Source organism: Ambystoma mexicanum, chromosome 7p (genome assembly GCF_040938575.1).
Source record: "Ambystoma mexicanum isolate Mex_15411 chromosome 7p, UKY_AmexF1_1, whole genome shotgun sequence".
NCBI lineage: Eukaryota > Metazoa > Chordata > Amphibia > Caudata > Ambystomatidae > Ambystoma > Ambystoma mexicanum.
The window spans coordinates 241,935,377-241,953,738 of NC_090939.1; the positions used below are offsets into that span (position 1 = coordinate 241,935,377).

Consider the following 18,362-nt stretch of genomic DNA (forward strand, 5'->3'; position numbering starts at 1 on the left):
CGCCACATCCAGTGATCTCTGAAGCCCTACTCTTGTCACCTCCAACAAAACAAGGCCACCTGCATATACTAAGAAGCGAAAGTGCACAGTATCCAGATTCTGCTGGAAATTGAGAATAATCCTCAAGGTAGCTAATATACCTGCAAGAATGCACCCCTCCTTTAGACCTAGATTGGAATGATTTGGAATTATTTTTTAGGGATAATCTTGGTTGCTCCCTCCTTCCCTGGTCCTCTAATGTAGAGATGGAATCAGTGCTAGTAAGGATATCAGCTGCCCCATCTGTTACGCTGCATTTTTTAACGGTATATCGTCCTCCCTCTTTTAGTGTTCCGGTGTTTGATGTGGCTTTTTCTTTCCCATCTTTTCGGCTCTTGCGTTATCACACAATAATTTGTGTGTTTTAGGCGATTTTCATTTTTGGCCAGATGCTGCAGACTCTGCTCCGGCAGCCTCTATTTTAACCTGCATGGATAGCCTATCCTTACCTCAACGTGTTACTCAATCGCCGTGTGTGAAAGGGCACATTTTAGATTTGGTTTTTGCTTCCCCACAGTTACTATATATTTCTGCTGGCCAGGTTTTACCATGGTCTGATCACCTTTTGATTCCCTTTACAAATTTCTCTTCCGTCTCCCATTATTAGGGCTACTCAGCTGCGCATGTGGTATTACCCAAATTGTTCGTTTACAACGAACAATTCGTATACAACGGCGCGTGTTGCAGAGAAACTGGAGTCGTATTGATCCTCTGGTACCTGCAAAGCAAGTTAATCTGAATGATTAGATCCCCTACCCCTACCTCTGCTACTAACTCACATTGCAACAACATTGTCTTGAACTGCTGAGCTTCTAGCACTTTTCCAATTACCCAGGAAGCCGACCGACCCGTCCGCTCCCTGGTTTAAGGCCGAGCCCGAGCTCCGTTCCCGATTTCTAACTTGCCCAGAGTGTATTCTCACTTGCAAATGGCTCATGGCTAGTGCACATTTGGTGGACTGAAACAACATGAGCAGCAGGAATGGGGAACCAACATGCACAAGATAAAAAACATTCCCTAGAAGGAAATTTATGAGCAAAATAGAAAGGTGTCAAGCCTAGTTGGCTTCCCAGAAAAACACAGACTGTAGGAAGGTCTTCACATTCACAACGAGAAAACCTGCGAAAAGCACCAGGAGTGACAACGTTGGGTAGATCTGGACAATCGCAGACTGTGCAGGCATGGGCGAGGACACAGAAGATCTGCAGCACAGCCTGTTGCACGACCAACGCACATTTAGAAAACAACGGCTACTAAACATCATGAAAGGCGTGGGAAACCCACACTCCCTGCAGATGATAACCTACCTCTTGGGTTGCCTCTTCCCAGACGTTACCAGGAAGATATCTGAATATCTTAAAAGAGCAATGACAATCAAGCAAAGAAAGCACAACAAAGCTCACCCAAATCTACCTGAGGAACAGATGAGAGCCTTTGAAATCTCCAGCATCTCTGGAGCCTTCTGACGAGAGCGAGAGGCTTTTTAGCAGCCAACAAAGCGTGTTGGTAAGTGGTGAATGGAGAGGAAAGTCAAACAAACAAAACCTACTGTGGAATGTGTTGGCCTGTTAAATCCACGCAAAAGTCTCGACCAGCGTAACTGGTAGGAAAAAGGGAAGCTGGTGATATCATCCTAACAGTAAATTCCAAACAGCTAAAAGATCAAGCAGAATCCTTAAACCAGACACAGATAATACACAAATCATATTGGCATCTCACCCCTGGAACTACTATGCAGATGGGTGTGGATAGGTTAGAAGCCCACAAGAGGAGGCGTTAAAAACAGCCCTGGTCCTTCCTGCACTGACACAGAGCTGCACCCCAAGCATTTTGGCTTGGGGCTTTTGTTCTGAGATCCTCAATGAGGAGACACGTTGAATTGTCCAGCGTTGGATAAATGGGAAGTTCATAAATCCTAGTGCCATTCTGCCAGGGGTGGACTGACCTATAGGGAACTGTGGAGATTTCCTGGTAGGCATCTGCACCGTGGGCCTCTTTAATGTGGAATTTCCACAATTTCCCATAGGAAAAGGATGGGGCTTGCTGAAAATGTGTAATATGGGGCGACTTTGGAAATAATTTCCAGGGACTCTTTTGGTTCCCAGTCCACCCCTGAATCCTGCTAACTGCAGACCGAGGAGAATGTTTGGTAAACTGGTGCACATTGTACCCAATCATTAAGGAACTCTAACTTGACATTCCTTTTTAAATTCTCCGTCCCTCAATTTTCGAAAACTGTTTTCATTTTCCACACTTCCTTTACCTAAACCACTTGTCTTATTCTCACAGGCAAAGATCTAAGCATCCAGCACAACATCTGTTTAAGCTTACTTTCACGTATTTCAGTGAGAAACTATGTAGCGGCCTCATATGCAAAATGATACATTCTGTTCTTAACTATTGTTGCCCAAAGTAACATGTAAAAATAGGAGACGTTGATGGTCCGAGCGTCTCACCTTCACGATGAGATTAATGTCTGGAAAGGGCCAGCCACCCTCTCCGGGGACATGTTCAGTCGGCGCGCTCGAGGAACAGCTCAGCCGCTGCCGTGGGCTAGTCACTTTGCAACCTGATATTATCTTCTCAACCAACTCCCAAATATCCATCGCAGTCCAGTATGAGTATATCCACAGGCCTTCCTTCGGTACTGGCCTGAAAGCTTTCCAACAGGGCGTTATTTCCCTCAGCGGCTAAGAGAAAGTCTGCAGAAATACCGCAGGCTGCCCGACAGGCCGTGGGACGCAGCAGGAATGCCTGGCTCCTTCGCACAGGGCCTTGCTGAAAGCGGTCATTGTGCTGCCGTCCTTTCCAAGGGGCACTGCTGTTCGACATCACTCGATTCTCAGGCAACTGCGTGCACAGTGCGCGTTTATCTGTACATATGCTGTTGCGCAACGCCCTGAATTACACGGCACCCAAGACACGGGGGTAAAATGCACGGTGAGGGGCATCAAGACACATGTTTCAAAACGTTTTACACCTCTTGCAATCTTTGCTCTGTAATAGCAACAATACTAGTGTTTCCAAATGCACTTGCCCCTGCAGTTTTTGCCATTTGATGCCACTGTAATTAAAACCAGTTATTACTATCCCCCAACTCAATGGATAAAAGGCTGAGTTGCCTCTGAGACCGGCAAGGTGACAACAGATCTCGGTACTAGTAACTGCTTAATCGCATTTCTGTCCGGCCCCTTGGCACTGGCCCTTGTTTATGTCCTGTTTCTTTTTTGGGATCAGTCTACCCCCTTCATCGCCTGGTTTTCTCTCAACGCACAGACATTGCACACTGTAAAGGCGCCTTCAGACAGGGATGGCCTCAGTCACGTGACCTACGTGCAGAAGTTCTTCTTGAAATGCCATGCCAGACCAGCAGGAGGCAATGTAGAGCAGGCATGCTGCATTCAAAGATAGGAAACGTAAATCCTCCCAAAAATAATATAAACGCGCGTCTATCAAACGACTGCACATCATCTCATCTAAAATAGTATGGCCTATTGTAATCGATTAATACCGAGACTTAAGCAACCCCGAGGGGATGGATCATTGTTAAAACAAGAATTGACAAAGCCAGTCGTTTTAACTGTTAAATGGTGAAAACATTTTCTGAGTTCATAGCAAGAGACACACTTGGGCAGACAGGGGAAAGCAGAGAGTGCAGGAGGGGTGAATGAATACACATGCACGTTAGAATGTGTGAACGAATGATATAAGGGTAGGTGTACGTGTAAGAATGTGGTGCTTGAGGGACGAATGAAGGATTTTCAAGATGGATGCAAGAATGCACGTTTAAGGTCATATGATAGTGTGAGGATTCGTGGGTGGGACAATGCATACGTGTGATAAGAGTACATGCTTTATTGAATAAGAAAGTTGGGATGGATTCAAGATTGTGAGGATATCAAATTAATGAGAACGGGAGGATGGCGAACGAGTGACCATGGAGGCAGCAGTGTGACGCCCACCGCAATGAACATCGCGGCCCACGGGAGTCCATTGTTTACTGGGCAGCAGGAGCGACAGTGGGCCTCATTACCGGTCCGGTGGTAACCATGATGGTAAAACCCGTCGGTAGCTGCCGAACCCGTAAACAGTTACCAGTGCTTGGTTTTTCCGTAACACCAGGGTATTACAACCCTGGCGGGCGGAAAGTCAGGCGCCGGCAATATGTTTTTACCCATTCCCAAAGAGTCCTATAGGACTCTATGGTTGTGGGGACCACGGAAACACTGGCACCGGTAATAACGGTGCCGGTGATTCCGTGAAAGTCTATGGGCGGGTGCCGTTCTGACCCACAAATCAGGCCTGCTGGGCGGGAAGGCACCCGCCCACCAAACTTGTACTTTGCCGGTCTGGAAACAACAGTGCCGGTAAGCTTACTGGCACAGTTGTTTCCGGACCGGCAAGATTATGATGAGGCCCAGTGTCTCGGGGCGTTTCTCGCTTGCCACCCTGCAAGGCAACCAAGCCTTTGCTTCTGTGAGTAAGTTATCAACATGAGCGGCTGGGGCCCCTGGGTGCTGTCTCCACAAATGTCCAAGGAGCATGGGAGCAAAATCTCTGAAAAGGTAGGGTTTGGCCTGCCCAGGCAAAATGGCATTCCAATGAAAAAAGTCCCAGTCTCTGTATTCAGGTTGTGGGTTAAGACTCCTTTGGTATGATTCACCTAGGGGGGAAATGAACAAGACTGCCTCAGGCGGTAGGTAGTCCTCCCCCAAGTGCTCGCAGTCCTGGCATCTCAAGCAAAACATCATGGTCAGGAGGTCCATCTATTTGCTCAGAATGCAGTGAGATCCTTTAAGGCCCTGCCTAGTCTATGTTCTTTATTTTTTTTATTTATTTTGTATATGGTTTATATCAAACCTTTACGAATTAAAAAAAGGAAACCTATTCATTATATAGACAGAGCAACTAAGTACATAGAGAAAACCAAATAACCGTACAAGTGAGTAAAGTAGCAGTGAAAAGACATAGTGCAAGTATAAATCGCTAAATGGATACAGAAATAAAAAGATAAAAAAGCAATCACTTTTCGGAGCATTTTACAAAACTTTCCAACACTATATTCCCTTGCAGTTGGAAAAAAGATAAACGTACGTTCGAAACCAACTGCACATCCTTGTGATTACTAAATAAAACTGAAGGAACAACATTGTAGTTTCCCAATTCTAAAAACAATAAATATACCCCCAAGACAGTTACAAATAAAAACAGTCAATGAGGCTTATGGAGGTAGTGGCCACCAGAGCAGCAATATCTGAAACCAGTATTTAGCTGTTCCGGGTTTTCCTCAGGATATCAAGAGGTTCAAGCATTTAATAAAGCCTGATAGGGCCAGGCCCTCCGAAACATTCTGTATGCTAAGGCAGCGCTTCCACAGTAGGTCGTCACTGTATGCAAGGTAGTATTGCCGCCAGGCCGCCCAACATTTAGATCTCAGCCTCACAAGGGCTTCACAATTACATTCCAATACCAGATGTTTTATTGACTCCAATTTTATGGAGCAGAATCTACATCCCAATTGCTCAATTGGGATTTGTTTCCTCCGATACAGGATGTCCTTGGTTGGTAAGAGGTTCCACCTTAGTCTAAGTAGAAGCCCGCGATGGTAGAGGTTAGGGAATTGGAGGAGAATGGAGGAGACAGATCCTCAGCATTTATGTTCGTGGACAATATGGCTCATCGATGCATAGGAGTGAAATGCATTTGTGGTTACAATCCAATCGTAATCCAGCAGGGACTTTTTAGTTTGCAGGGGATTATTAATCATGGTCTCAAGGTTCGAGTCAATATTGGATATGATCAAATCACAACTACCCTTAAGATTCGCCAAATCTACTGACAGCTTTACGTTATCTCCCAAGAGGTGATATAAAGAGTTTGGGATAGGTGCCATGAGCTTGGCATATAATGTTAGTAAGCGCCATTGTACCCTCGCCAGCAGAGAGGACGCACCTAACTCATACCAAATGGCCGAGCTTGGTACTGCGCTTGGAATGCCGAGTATCCGTCTCCAGATCCTAGCCTCAATTCTTCCCAGAATTTTCATAGTGCCCACTGTAGACAACTCAAGCCCACAGATTCATTTCGGCAATATCTTTCCTTCGGAGAACATAATCGCCAGCTTCAGTGAGAAACGTCCGTACTTGCGGTCGACTCTTTACAATTTGGAATTAGCCTTTTGCATCAAGATACCAATGCCCAGCCAAGATCCCTTATGTGCTCCGAAGTGGAAACCCAAATATCTGACGCTCATCGATGTTTTCATGGGCGTCCCTTCAACCTGCCAAGAGTGGCGACTATTCTTAGTTGTTACTTTCGAGAAAGCCAATATTTAAGTTTTAGCAGGGTTAATGATGAGACCATTTTCTTTAGCATACCCAGCAAATCTATTCAGAAGCCTTTGCAGACCGACCCTAGTTAGGTTGAAGATCAAAAAGTCATCTGCGTATGCAGATAATTTTGACAGTCCCTACTTTTGGGGCTAACAAATCTTTGTTAGCTAAACAGATCGCCACATCTGACATATATTTATTGAACAGCCAGGGGGCTAGGACATCCCTGCCTAACACCCCTATAGCAAGGAATTAGTTGTGATAGATCCCCCTTCTGGCTTAAGTGAACTTGTATCCCGCTATTCTTATATACGCCAAGGATAAGTCTAATAAAACCTGCCGGCATGCTGCATGCTGCCAATTTAGTCCAGAGTTTGCTGCGGACAACGCAGTCAAAAGCGGTCAAGAGATCAATTGAGGCCATATATGTGCAAACCTTCAGTCTTCTCCACGCATCCTCTTGAATACATTTAAGGACAAGCCTGTTGATGTTAGTCGCATGGCCCTTACGGAAACCCGTCTGCAAACCATCAAGGGGGTGGACTAGCGTGGCCCATTCTTCTAAATGTGAGAGCAGAAATGGCGAGAAGATCTTGCAGTCGGCATCTATTAATGAGACAGGCCGATAGTTCTTAGGATCTGTTCTTCCACATTTATAGATAGGAATTTATATGGGCCCTACTCTATGATCTTATTTCCCAGGCCACTCTCCCAAGATCCTTTTGCAACAATAAATTCAATGACACACAGTGAGGCAGCACTGACTCTTACCTCCACCCACCACTATCAGCTGTTGTACACAGAACTGGCCCACTTGGACCTTTTCTAGGCTCAGAGGATCAGGGCGGTGCCTGTTCTCCTGCCTCTTCTGTGGGGTGGCTAGATGGATCTCCCAGTAGACAACAGGACGCATGAAGGTCTTTCAGCGGCAGCCGCTGTCCCTGAACCTCAGAGTGCATTGTGCACTTCAGCGGCTCATTCTGCCAGTAGCCCTGTCCTAGTAAGCACCAGACACAGTTGTATCCTATCCACGCAGTGGCACCGCCTGGTGCCAGAGTGCGCAAAGGGCTCCAGAGGATCAACGGTATTGTAAACGATTCAAGGTCAGTGGTGGTGGGTGAACAGTTTTAATGGAAGGGATTCAATATTTCCCATAAATTAGCACAGACAACTAAGAGTGGTGTGGGGTCCCTAAGTAATGTAAGGGGATTCACGGTAATTCCCCCCAATGTGTAGTTTAAAGAAATGGTCGAAAAGGTGCATCTTACAGCACAATTTATGAGAAGAGCGGGATAAGCCACTCACTATATAATCAGTCCAGTAAGGTAACACATCAAACAGATGCCAGAACATCAACAGTAGACAGGAGCATTTTCCAACATGTTCGTGATGCCTGTAAATCTCACAGGCATCTGGTTCGATCATAACCTATCATATCATATCACCGTGCTAGCTAAGGACCAACCAATCTCTCAATTACCACATGTGAGCAAATTACTTGAAGCAATGGTAACCTCCCAATTACAAACTTCTGTGGAAGAAGAAGGATGGTTAGATGAATTCCAAGCCAGTTCCGGACAATACTTTTATCAGCATTAGATGATCTAAAAGTGTGGGTGGACGCTGGTGGTATTGGTGTCATTCTTTTTTTCGACCTACCAACGTTAATCGATGCAGTGGACCATGCCATCCTTTTGAAACGTATCTATGAGCTCGGGTTGCAGGGTCCAGCTCCGGTTCAATCTTTTCTGTTCAACTGGAAGCAAACAGTTTATCTTCCACCTTTTCAATCATCAATGAGAGATATTACTTACAGAGTTCTGCAGGGTTCAAACCTCAACCCACTTCTATTCAATGTATAGGTGAAACCGTTGGTGTATTTCGTGCAAGGCTTTAATATTACTTGTTTTGTGCATGCTGACGACACACAGCTATTCGTCTTGGGACGTCTGACAAGAATCTGAATGGGTGGTTCAAACTCTGCATCGAACAAGTAGAAGTTTGCATCACATCTATTTATAACTGAATGAGCAAAATATCAAAATACTTATTTGCAACCCCAGCAGATCCAGCAATTTAGGAGAGGAATATCGGATGGAGTTGGATCTCTGCCCATCAGCGCTGGGTCACGGTCTGAAGCCTTCTTTGCTGGTGCGTAGTTTTGGGGTTTGAATTGATTCAGATCAATCTTTAAATGTCCAAATCATTAAGGTGACTAGTAACTATTTTTTTATTTGAATACCCTAAAAAACCTTTTGAGCCACTTCACACTTTCAAAAGACGACCCAGCTAAATAATGCCATTATAGCCAGTATTGTGACGGCATTTATTTGGGTATTCCAAAGAAAACTCGGGAAAAACTCCAGTATATTCAAAATGTGGCAGCTAGGTTGATCTTAAGCACTGAGATCATATCTCATTAACATTGAGCATTCTGCACTGGCCTCTAGTTGCCAAAAGTGTGAAATGTAAAGTTCTGTGCCTTGTAAACAGGAGCTACATTGATAAGGAACCGTTTCTCCCATAACGAACCGGGGAGACATATTGTAAAGACTGGAGGGGGGTGTCTGTACTCCTGCTCTCTATATGGCAGAGGAGAGGCACAAAGGACCCCGGCCAAGATTCTCTATAGGGTAGCGCTGGTCGAGCAATCAAGGCCTAGCTTCTCAGGAGGTGATGCAGGCTGGTTCTTAAGTACAGTGTAGTTCCCAAACCCCCACAAAGGAATGTCCACAAAATGTATTAGTTAAAACACAGTCTTTATATAATTAATATTCAAGGTTATGTACACTATCACAATAACTCACTTTGTGCTCAGAAAATCCACAATGGCAAATATATATAGTTCTAAAGTGGTACCATAATTATTATCAGATCTCATTAAAGTGCATCAACTATACTCTGGTCAAATGTCACACAGATCAAGTAATACAAGTAACCAACAAAAGATATAGGAGGAAAGCAGTTGGTTAGAACAATGGGCAGAATATTGACTCCTACCAACTAGGCACAATTCTGTGTGGAGACCCCCCCACCTGGGCAACCTGTAAATGAAAGATATATCACAAGCCCAGTCCATATCTTGTTCTATAAGTCTTATTTCCTTCTATAAGGATTCTACCCCCCAATGTACGTGGTAGAGCAGAGTTCTTCGATGAGGCGTCGATGGATCCTTCTTGAGTGACTCCCTTTAAAGCAGGAACCACGGATCGTCAAGAGGCGTCGAAGGTGGTGAACTTGGCGTCGATGAAAAGTTTGATGGTGCCGAGACCACAGCGTCGATCCAGGCAGTGCTCGTCGGCGACGTCCTGCGAAGATGAGGTGTGCGGGGCACCTCAGTGTTGATAGTTCAGGACCGCAAAGACTTTCTGAAGAACTGTGGCCCGACAAGGGAGTCGAGTCGTCGAAGTCTTTGTGGTCTTCGTGTGGCGGGAAACCCACTGGCGGATGCTCCTAGGCGCATCGATGGCCTGGCCTTCTCCGGCAGGATAAGGCAGGCGGTGGTGCGGACGAGCGCGTCCGTGAATCAAAAGTCTTAGGCAAAGGAGCGTGCGGCTCCTGTCGTCAGCGGCACACCGTCAAACGGTCCCCTCTTCTGGCAACCCGGCTTCGATGGGCTTCCAACGGTTACGGTGATACTCCGAACACTAGTCGACGGCAATGGACTTCGACAGCGTCAATGTCCGGGTGGTTTACTTCATTCTTCTCGGCGGTCCCCGTCTCCGGTTGGCAGCTTTTTGAGGGTCTGACTTCCAGGGAGCTTCGGCGAAGGTTAGCAGTGCTCGATGGTCCCTCGGAGCACCGGAAGAGGGTGCCTAACCATGTCCTCTCTCGGATCAGTCCTTGATAAACTCGACAGCTTTCGGATCGGGTCGAAATAAATGCAGTAGCAGTTCTTCTTGCAGCTGGGCGTCAAGGATAAGCAGTTCCAGTTACTCTTCAACTGTCAACTCAGCTTCTGAAAAATTTCCAGTGGTGAGAGGTCCCCAGATATACTATTCTGTCTCTCATCCACACTGCTGGGTCACACTCAACAGCCAGTCAGCCAATCAGGCATTTAGTGCATTCAGGCCATACTCCTCCCTCTCAGACACTCACAACAGGGGGGGTCATTACGAGTTTGGAGGTAACCATGGCGCCTCCAAAACTTCACTGACTCCGCCCTGGTGAATGGAGCTATTACCGCCCCATTCCAAGGTTGGCGGGGGCGGTAATTCCCCATTCACCAGGGCCCTTCCCCATTCCCATTTGAGCACGCATAGGGCTCAATGGGAATGGGGAAGGCGCAAATTGCGGTAGGGTTATTAGCACCATAGTCCCTTTGTGGGTCCCGTCCTTAACGCCTGCTAAAACCAGGCGTTAAGGGAGGATCCGCAAAGGGAACTCGAAATAGGGTGGTAAGGGATTACCAGTACCGGTGCTCTGACCGGTACCGGTAATCCCTTACCGCCCGGGTCGTAATGAGGCCCAAGGAATGTGTATTGGGACAAGTACCCAGCCATTCAACACTACACACTGCATTCATACCAGTTTCAGGCAGGGCTGTCTCAGTGATTGTGTCATACACGAGAAACCAGACATCCACAACATGAAGTGCATATTAGTCACACACTCCATTCACACAGGTCCCACCCACAGGGTGTACCCACAACATACAGTCACTGGGAAGGCTCCAGCCAGTCTGGCCTGGACTTCACAACAACACCATATATGGAACTTTCACCCAACAGCCAGTCAGGGGGAAGGGACAGAGTCAGGGATTCCCAGGACTTTGGGAAAACAAGGTAACAGACAATAGAAAGCAAGAGGCCAGAGGGGCCATCTTGTTTCCTATCAGGAAGCAACTGATTCCAATGGCAGAGCCTGGATATCCCAAAATGGAGGATACTCACAAGCACCTGTCAAATTCAGCATGGAGCTGCCACCAGCCCATACCCTGCTCTGTGGGCCACACACAGGTGCCCAAAAACCTACACTAGGGGCACAGGGTTGCACCCCCACCCATGGGTGCCATAAGGGTATCCCATGGGTCTGTACACCAAACCAAAAACAACAAGAACTGCACTGCCAGGAGTCCCATATGAACTCCTGGGCAGAAAACGATACAGAACACAAATGAAAAAGTACTACAGGACAAGGACAGGGAGGCCCTGTCCCTCCAATACATTTCCAGCATCACATTCACCCCCCTCCAGACTGAGGTTAGGGTGCCTAATCTCCCACGAGATAGACACCATCATCCAGACGGTCAACATACCTTCTGGAAAGGCCATCTGCAATATTGTGACTCTTCCCTGGTCTATGCTCTATGGTGAAGTCTAGCCCTTTCAGGCTAATGGACCACATGAGCAGTTTCGCGTCCTCACCCTTCATCTGCATAAGCCACTTCAGGGGCTTATGATCTGTTTGGACCTTGAAGGTAGACCCGGTAAGGTAGGGTCTAAAACGACTAAGGCTCCAAACTATACTAAAATATTCCTTTTGAACCGTAGCCCACCTAAATTCTCTACTCTTAAGTTGTCTACTGATGAATATGATCAGATGTTCTCTTCCTTTGTCATCTAACTGGGACAAGACAGCTCCAATTCAGGTGTCGTAGGCGTCCGTTTGAACGATAAAGGGCTTGCTGTAAGCAGGTGCACACAACACGGGTGCCCTACACAGACTTTCTTTCAAGCCATCAAAGGCCCTCTGACAGTCTTCAGTCCAAGTAACCTTCCTCGGCTGTTTGGGTGAAGTCAGTGCTGTCAGGGGTGCAGCTATGGTTCCATAGTCTGCCATGAAATTGCGTTAATACCCAGTGAGACCCAAAAAGGCTCTCACCTGGGTTTGAGTAGTGGGAGTCTCCCAGTCATGTACATCCTGTACTTTACTGGGGAGAGGTTGGATTTGGCCCCCTCCTACCTCATGACCAAGATATGTGACTTTACCCTGAGCTATCTGGCACTTGGTGGCCTTGATAGTGAGGTTAGCCCATTTCAAGGCCTGCAACACCTTATCCAGATGTGTCAAATGCTCTTCCCAGGTGGAACTGTAGAGAGCAATGTCATCTAAGTAAGCCACACAAAAGGCCTCCAGCCCACTGAGCGCATGATTGACCAATCTCTGGAAGGTCGCAGGGGCATTCTTCAACCCAAAAGGCATGACCCTAAACTGGTAGAGTCCCTCAGGTGTTGAGAATGCCGTCTTTTCCTTGGCATGGTCCGCCAGAGCTATTTGCCAATAGCCTGAGGTAAGGTCAAAGGTGCTCACAAATTTGGCAGCACCTATGGTGTCCACGAGCTCATCAGCCCGGGGCATTGGGTGCGCGTCAGTTTTGGTGACGGAATTGACTCCTTGTAGTCCACACAGAACCTCCAATCCTTGGTACCTGCTGGGAACTTGCCTTGGGGACAAGGACCACTGGACTGGACCAGGGACTGGTTGAGGGTTCAATAACACCCAGATCCAACATCTTGGCGACCTCAGCCTTGATGTGGTTCTTAACTGTATCTGACATACGGTAGCACCTGCTTTTGACAGGCACACTGTCGCCAGTGTCTATTTTGTACCTACACCACGGTGTAAGGCCTGGAGTCAGTGAAAACAGAGAGCCATACTGTCGGAGCAAAGCCCTGCAGGCCCTCTGCTGCTCTGTCATCAGATCGGGAGAGAGATGTACTCCCGCCACAGAGCCATCCTGAGGGTTGCTATGCAGCAAATCAGGAAGGGGCTCACTCTCATCCTCTTCTTGCTCTGAAGCTAGCAAGAGACATGAGACTTCTGCTCGCCTGTGGAAAGGCTTGAGCATGTTAACATGGAATACCTGAGGGGCTACCCCAGGGGCTCCCATGTCAACCAGATAATTGACTTCACCCATCTTGGATATGATCCTGAAGGGTCCAGTCCACTTGTCTGTCAAAGCTCTAGGGTTGGAAGTCTCCATCACAAGGATTTCCTGTCCTGGAGTCCAATCCACTTGCAAGGCTTTAAGGTCATGCCAGTACTTATTCAATTCCTGGCTGGCCTTGAGATTCGCTGTCGCCTGACCCATCATCTGTGTCATCCTCCGTCTGAGGACTAACACATGGTCCCCCACTTGCTTGGTGGGACCTGGAGGGGTGGCCTCCCAACCTTCTCTGATCAAGGCAAGGGGCCCCCTCACGGGATGTCCAAAGAGTAACTCAAAGGGGATGAAACCAACACCCTCTTGAGGTACCTCTGTGTAAGCAAACAGCAGGCATGGCAGGAGGAGATCCAATTTCCTCCTTAGGGGATCTTCCAAAGCGCCTAGCATGCCCTTGAGAGTTTTATTAAATCTCTCAACCAGACCATTGGTCTGGGGATGGTAAGAGGTGGAGAACTTGTAGGTTACCCCGCACTCTTTCCACATGGTTTTCATGTAACTAGACATGAAGTTGGATCCTCTGTCAGAGACAAACTCCTTAGGGAATCCAACACGGGTGTAAATGCCCAGGAGAGCCCTGGCAACCACCTTGGCAGTAAACGTCCGAAGGGGTATAGCCTCAGGGTACCTGGTGGCATGATCAACATAGACCAGGATGAACCGATGTCCACTTGAAGTGGGAGGGTCAAGGGGACCGACAATGTCGATGCCCACCCTCTCAAACGGTGTGCCAACCACTGGCAATGGCTGCAGTGGGGCAATGACACTACCTCCAGTCTTGCCAGACAACTGACAAGTTGGGCAGGTCCTGCAGTGGGACTCCACTTCCACTCCCATCCGGGGCCAGTAGAAATGAGCAGAGAGCCTCTGCTTAGTCTTCTTGGTACCAAGATGACCAGCGAAGGGCACCTCATGAGCCAACTGCAGCAGGGAGGGCCTGTAAAACTGGGGTACCACCAACCTCTTGAGGGCACCAGGTTCAGGCTTAGTGGGCTCACTAACAAGGAGCTCACCCTCCAGAGAGAGAGAGAGAGAGAGAGAGAGAGAGAGAGAGAGAGAGAGAGAGAAAGAGAGACAGAGAGACAGAGAGAGAGAGAGAGAGAGAGAGAGAGAGAGAGAGAGAGAGAGAGAGAGAGAGAGAGAGAGCGAGACAGAGAGACACTCTCTCTGCCCTCACAGAAGTCTGCCCGGGAGGGACCCCTTCAGCCAGCAGGCATTGAAGATCAGGGTGGTCCTCCGGGTTGAGAACCTTTCCCACAGGAGAGTCTTCTGTCTCTTCTCCCTCAGGAGTTGAGTTTGGGTTTTGCACTGGACCCAGCCTGTCCAGAGCATGGATCCCAATGGGTGCTGTAGTAACAGCAGGAAGAGAAGGAGCCCCCTTCACAGAGTTGACCTTCTTGGTGTTCCGTCTTCTTGCCTTAGGCCTCGCCTTTGGCTTGGGTACCTTACTCACAGACAGACCCTGTGTCACCTGTGATCTAGTGACTGCAGCAGCCGTCAGGGGGAGACCATCCGAGATCAACCCCAACTCCACCAGCTCCTTACCTAACAGAATGTTAGCAGGGACATTGTCCTGAACCAGGACAGGAAGCTTTGCTGTCTTGTCTCCACTAATGAGTGTGACTAAGGCTACAGACGATAATTTGGTAGGCCCACCAGCTTATCTGGTGGTTCTCAGAGGAGCACCTACATAGTCCTCTGGCTTGAGCAGGATACTGTCCACCACTGTCATGCTGGCCTCAGTGTCTCTCAAACCAGTAGAAGGCTGGCCATTCAAGAGGACACTTCTCAAAAACCTACGGGTGTTCTGTGGGATAGTCGCCAGTACTTCTGCGTACTGGTCCCAGGCCCCAAGGGACACTAAGGAAATCTCTACAGGAGCACAAAATGTGATCCCTGTAGAGGAGGGGAGGACAGTGGCCTCCACCTCAGACATGGGGTAAGGGTAGGTCAGGCTGACAGCATGGACTCCAAGTGCCTTACCTTTACACTTGGGGTCACCCCTCTTGTGATCCAGAACCCCACAGTCCCACCAAGTGCCAGGAATGTGGGGTATGGTACTGGAACCACTGGGAGCCTGTTTTGCAGCAGGTGGACCACTACTCTTATTCCCACCCACAGATGACTTATCCCCACTAGATCTATGGGTCTTAGGAGAGGAAGGCTTTGGTTTACTCGACTGTGATTGCTTCTGGGACTCCTCAGCTTTCTGAGAGGTCCCCTTTTCTTTGTCCTTCCCACTGGAGTCCTTAGGAGACACCCGGTGGGAGACCCACTTGTCAGCCAACATAGCCAGCATAAAGGGATCCAAAATGTTCTAGTCAGCAACATACTGACGCAGCTCTGGTGAAAAGGCTTCTGAAAAATGCTCAAAAAACAAAAGGTGGGACAATTCAACAAATGTTTTCACTTTGTAACCATCAATCCACCCCATCATGTTCACGTTCGCAGCACTCACCCAGTCAACCCAAGACACATTCTCTCGTTTCTTAAAATCCCTGATCCTTTTAAAGTATTGGGTAGGTGTCTTGCCAAACTTGGCAATCAAAGCAGACTTCTTGCACTCATACTGACCCCTTTCTATCACACTCAGTTTCAGAATACAGTCATATCCAGTCTGAGGCTCTCTGCTTAACAAACACTTAGCCCAATCTCGCTTATCAACATCATGAATTTCACAAGCCATCTCAAATGCTTCAATCCACTGGAGGATATCAGAACCCTCCATAAACACACCAACCAAATCCTTCATAAACGTGGTGGCTGGGGACCTCCCACTTTAAACTGGTTTAGCTGAATTCTCCACTCTAGCTTTCTCTAGCTGGATTCTTTGGTGGTCAGTTTCCCTATCTTTGAGTATCACTTGCTGTGCCAAATCCTCTTTCTTCAACTGAGCTTCTGTTGCCAACCTTTTGTATTGAAAGGCTAACTATTCCAGTTTTAGCTCCAATTTTAAAAGTTCAATCTTCAGGGATTCCCACTGAAGAGCAGTGCTGGGGCTTGGAACAGAGGCAGCAGGAATGGTTGCATTCCCAGAATCAGATTCAGCAAAAACCCCAGGGGCAGAGTCCTCATTGGTTGCACCCCCCCTTCAAGAGTTTCACCATCAGTCTGGTAGTCCACCAGGGCAGCTATCAGCTCAGCCCTAGACTTATCCACTTCTAATTCTCTGGCTTCACAAGCACTATGGAGAGCCTCTAAGCCAGTACAAGCTAGTACCATTTGCAATAGTCTCCATTGCTTGTAATGCAGTTATCTTGTACACAACTAAACCTCAATTTAACAAAGTGCAGATATTTTGTAAGTGGCACGGTTATACACTGATTCTTAAAACCATAAGGATCCCACCGCTGCCACCAGTGTAAAGACTGGAGGGGGGTGTCTGTACTCCTGCTCTCTATATGGTAGAGGAGAGGCACAGACGACCCCAGCTAAGATTCTCTATAGGGTAGCGCTGGTCGAGCAATCAAGGCCTAGCTTCTCAGGAGGTGATGCAGGTTGGTTCTTAAGTACAGTGTAGTTCCCTAAGTACAGTGTAGTTCCCAAGCTCCCACAAAGGAATGTCCACACAATGCATTAGTTAAAACACAGTCTTTATATAATTAATATTCAAGGTTATGTACACTATCACAATAACTCACTTTGTGCTCAGAAAATCCACAATGGCAAATATATACAGTTCTAAAGTGGTACCACAATTATTATCAGATCTCATTAAAGTGCATCAACTATACTCTGGTCAAATGTCACACAGATCAAGGAATAAAAGTAACCAACAATAGATATAGGCGGAAAGCAGTTGGTTAGAACAATGAGCAGAATATTGACCCCTACCAACTAGGCACAATTCTGTGTGGACATCCCCCCACCTGGGCAACCTGTAAAATAAAAATGTATCACAAGCCCAGTCCATATATAGTTCTATAAGTCTTATTTCCTTCTATAAGGTTTCTACCCCCCCCCCCAATTTACCTGGTAGAGCAGAGTTCTTCGGTGAGGCGTCGATGGATCCTTCTTCAGTGACTCACTTTAAAGCAGGAGCAACGGATCGTCAAGAGGCATCGAGGAAGGTGAACTTGGCGTCGACGGCATTGATGAAAAGTTCGATGGTGCCGAGACCACGTCGTCGATCAGGCAGTGCTCGTCTGCTATGTCCTGCGAGGATGAGGTGTGCGGGGCACCTCAGTGTTTGATAGTTCAGGACCGCAAAGAGTTACTGAAGAACCATGGCCCAACAAGGGAGTCGAGTCATCGAAGTCTTTGTGGTCTTCGGGTGGTGGGAAACCCACTGGTGGATGCCCCTTGGTGCGTCGACGGCCTGGCCTTCTCCGGCGGGATTAGGCGGGTGGCGGTGCAGACGAGCGCGTCAGCGAATCCGTAAATCTAAAGTTTTAGGCAAAGGAGCGTGCGGCTCCGGTCGTCGGTGGCACGGCGTCAAGCGGTCCCCTCTTCTGGGCAATTCGGCTTCGATGGGCCTCCAGCGGTTACGGCGATACATCGAAACCTGGTCGACGGCAATGGGCTTCGACAACGTCAATGTTCGGGTGCTTTACTTCGTTCTCCTCGGCGGTCCCTGTCTCCAGTCGGCAGCCTTTCGAGGGTCTGACTTCCAGGGAGCTTTGGCGAAGGTTAGCGGTGCTCGATGGTCCCTCGGAGCACTGGAAGAGGGCACCTAACCAGGTCCTCTCTCGGTTCAGCCCTTGATAAACTCGACAGCTTTCGGATTGGGTCGAAACAAATGCAGCAGCAGTTCTTCTTCTTCCAACTGGGCATCAAGGATAAGCAGTTCCAGTTACTCTTCAAGTGTCAATTTAGCTTCTGAACAATTTCCAGTGGTGAGAAGGTCCCCAGATATACTATTCTGTCTCTCATCCACCCTGCTGGGTCACACTCAGCAGCCAATCATACAGAGGGCATTCATGCAGTCAGTAAGCCAATCAGGCATACAGTGCATTCAGGCCATTCTCCTCCCTCTCAGACACTCACAACAAGGAATGTGTATTGGGACAAGTACCCAGCCATTCAACACTGCACACTGCATTCATACCAGTTCCGGGGAGGGCCATCTCAGTCATTGTGTCATACACCAGAAACCAGACATCCAC

General features: G+C 47.8%; 1 protein-coding gene across 4 annotated transcripts in view; it reads right to left on the reverse strand.

Moving 5' to 3' along the window:
* Window positions 1-18,362, reverse strand: part of CLIC6 (chloride intracellular channel 6) — a 235,892-nt gene that overhangs the window by 75,209 nt on the left and 142,321 nt on the right. Inside the window, exon 1 of one of the 4 annotated variants that reach the window (XM_069636143.1) lies at window positions 2,496-2,702. The exons of the other annotated variants lie outside the window; for them this stretch is intronic. Within the exon in view, the coding sequence (XP_069492244.1) occupies window positions 2,496-2,645 (150 nt within the window). The 5' untranslated portion in view covers window positions 2,646-2,702. Of the gene's footprint in view, window positions 1-2,495; window positions 2,703-18,362 lie in introns of those variants that run through there. 4 annotated transcript variants of the gene reach the window in all.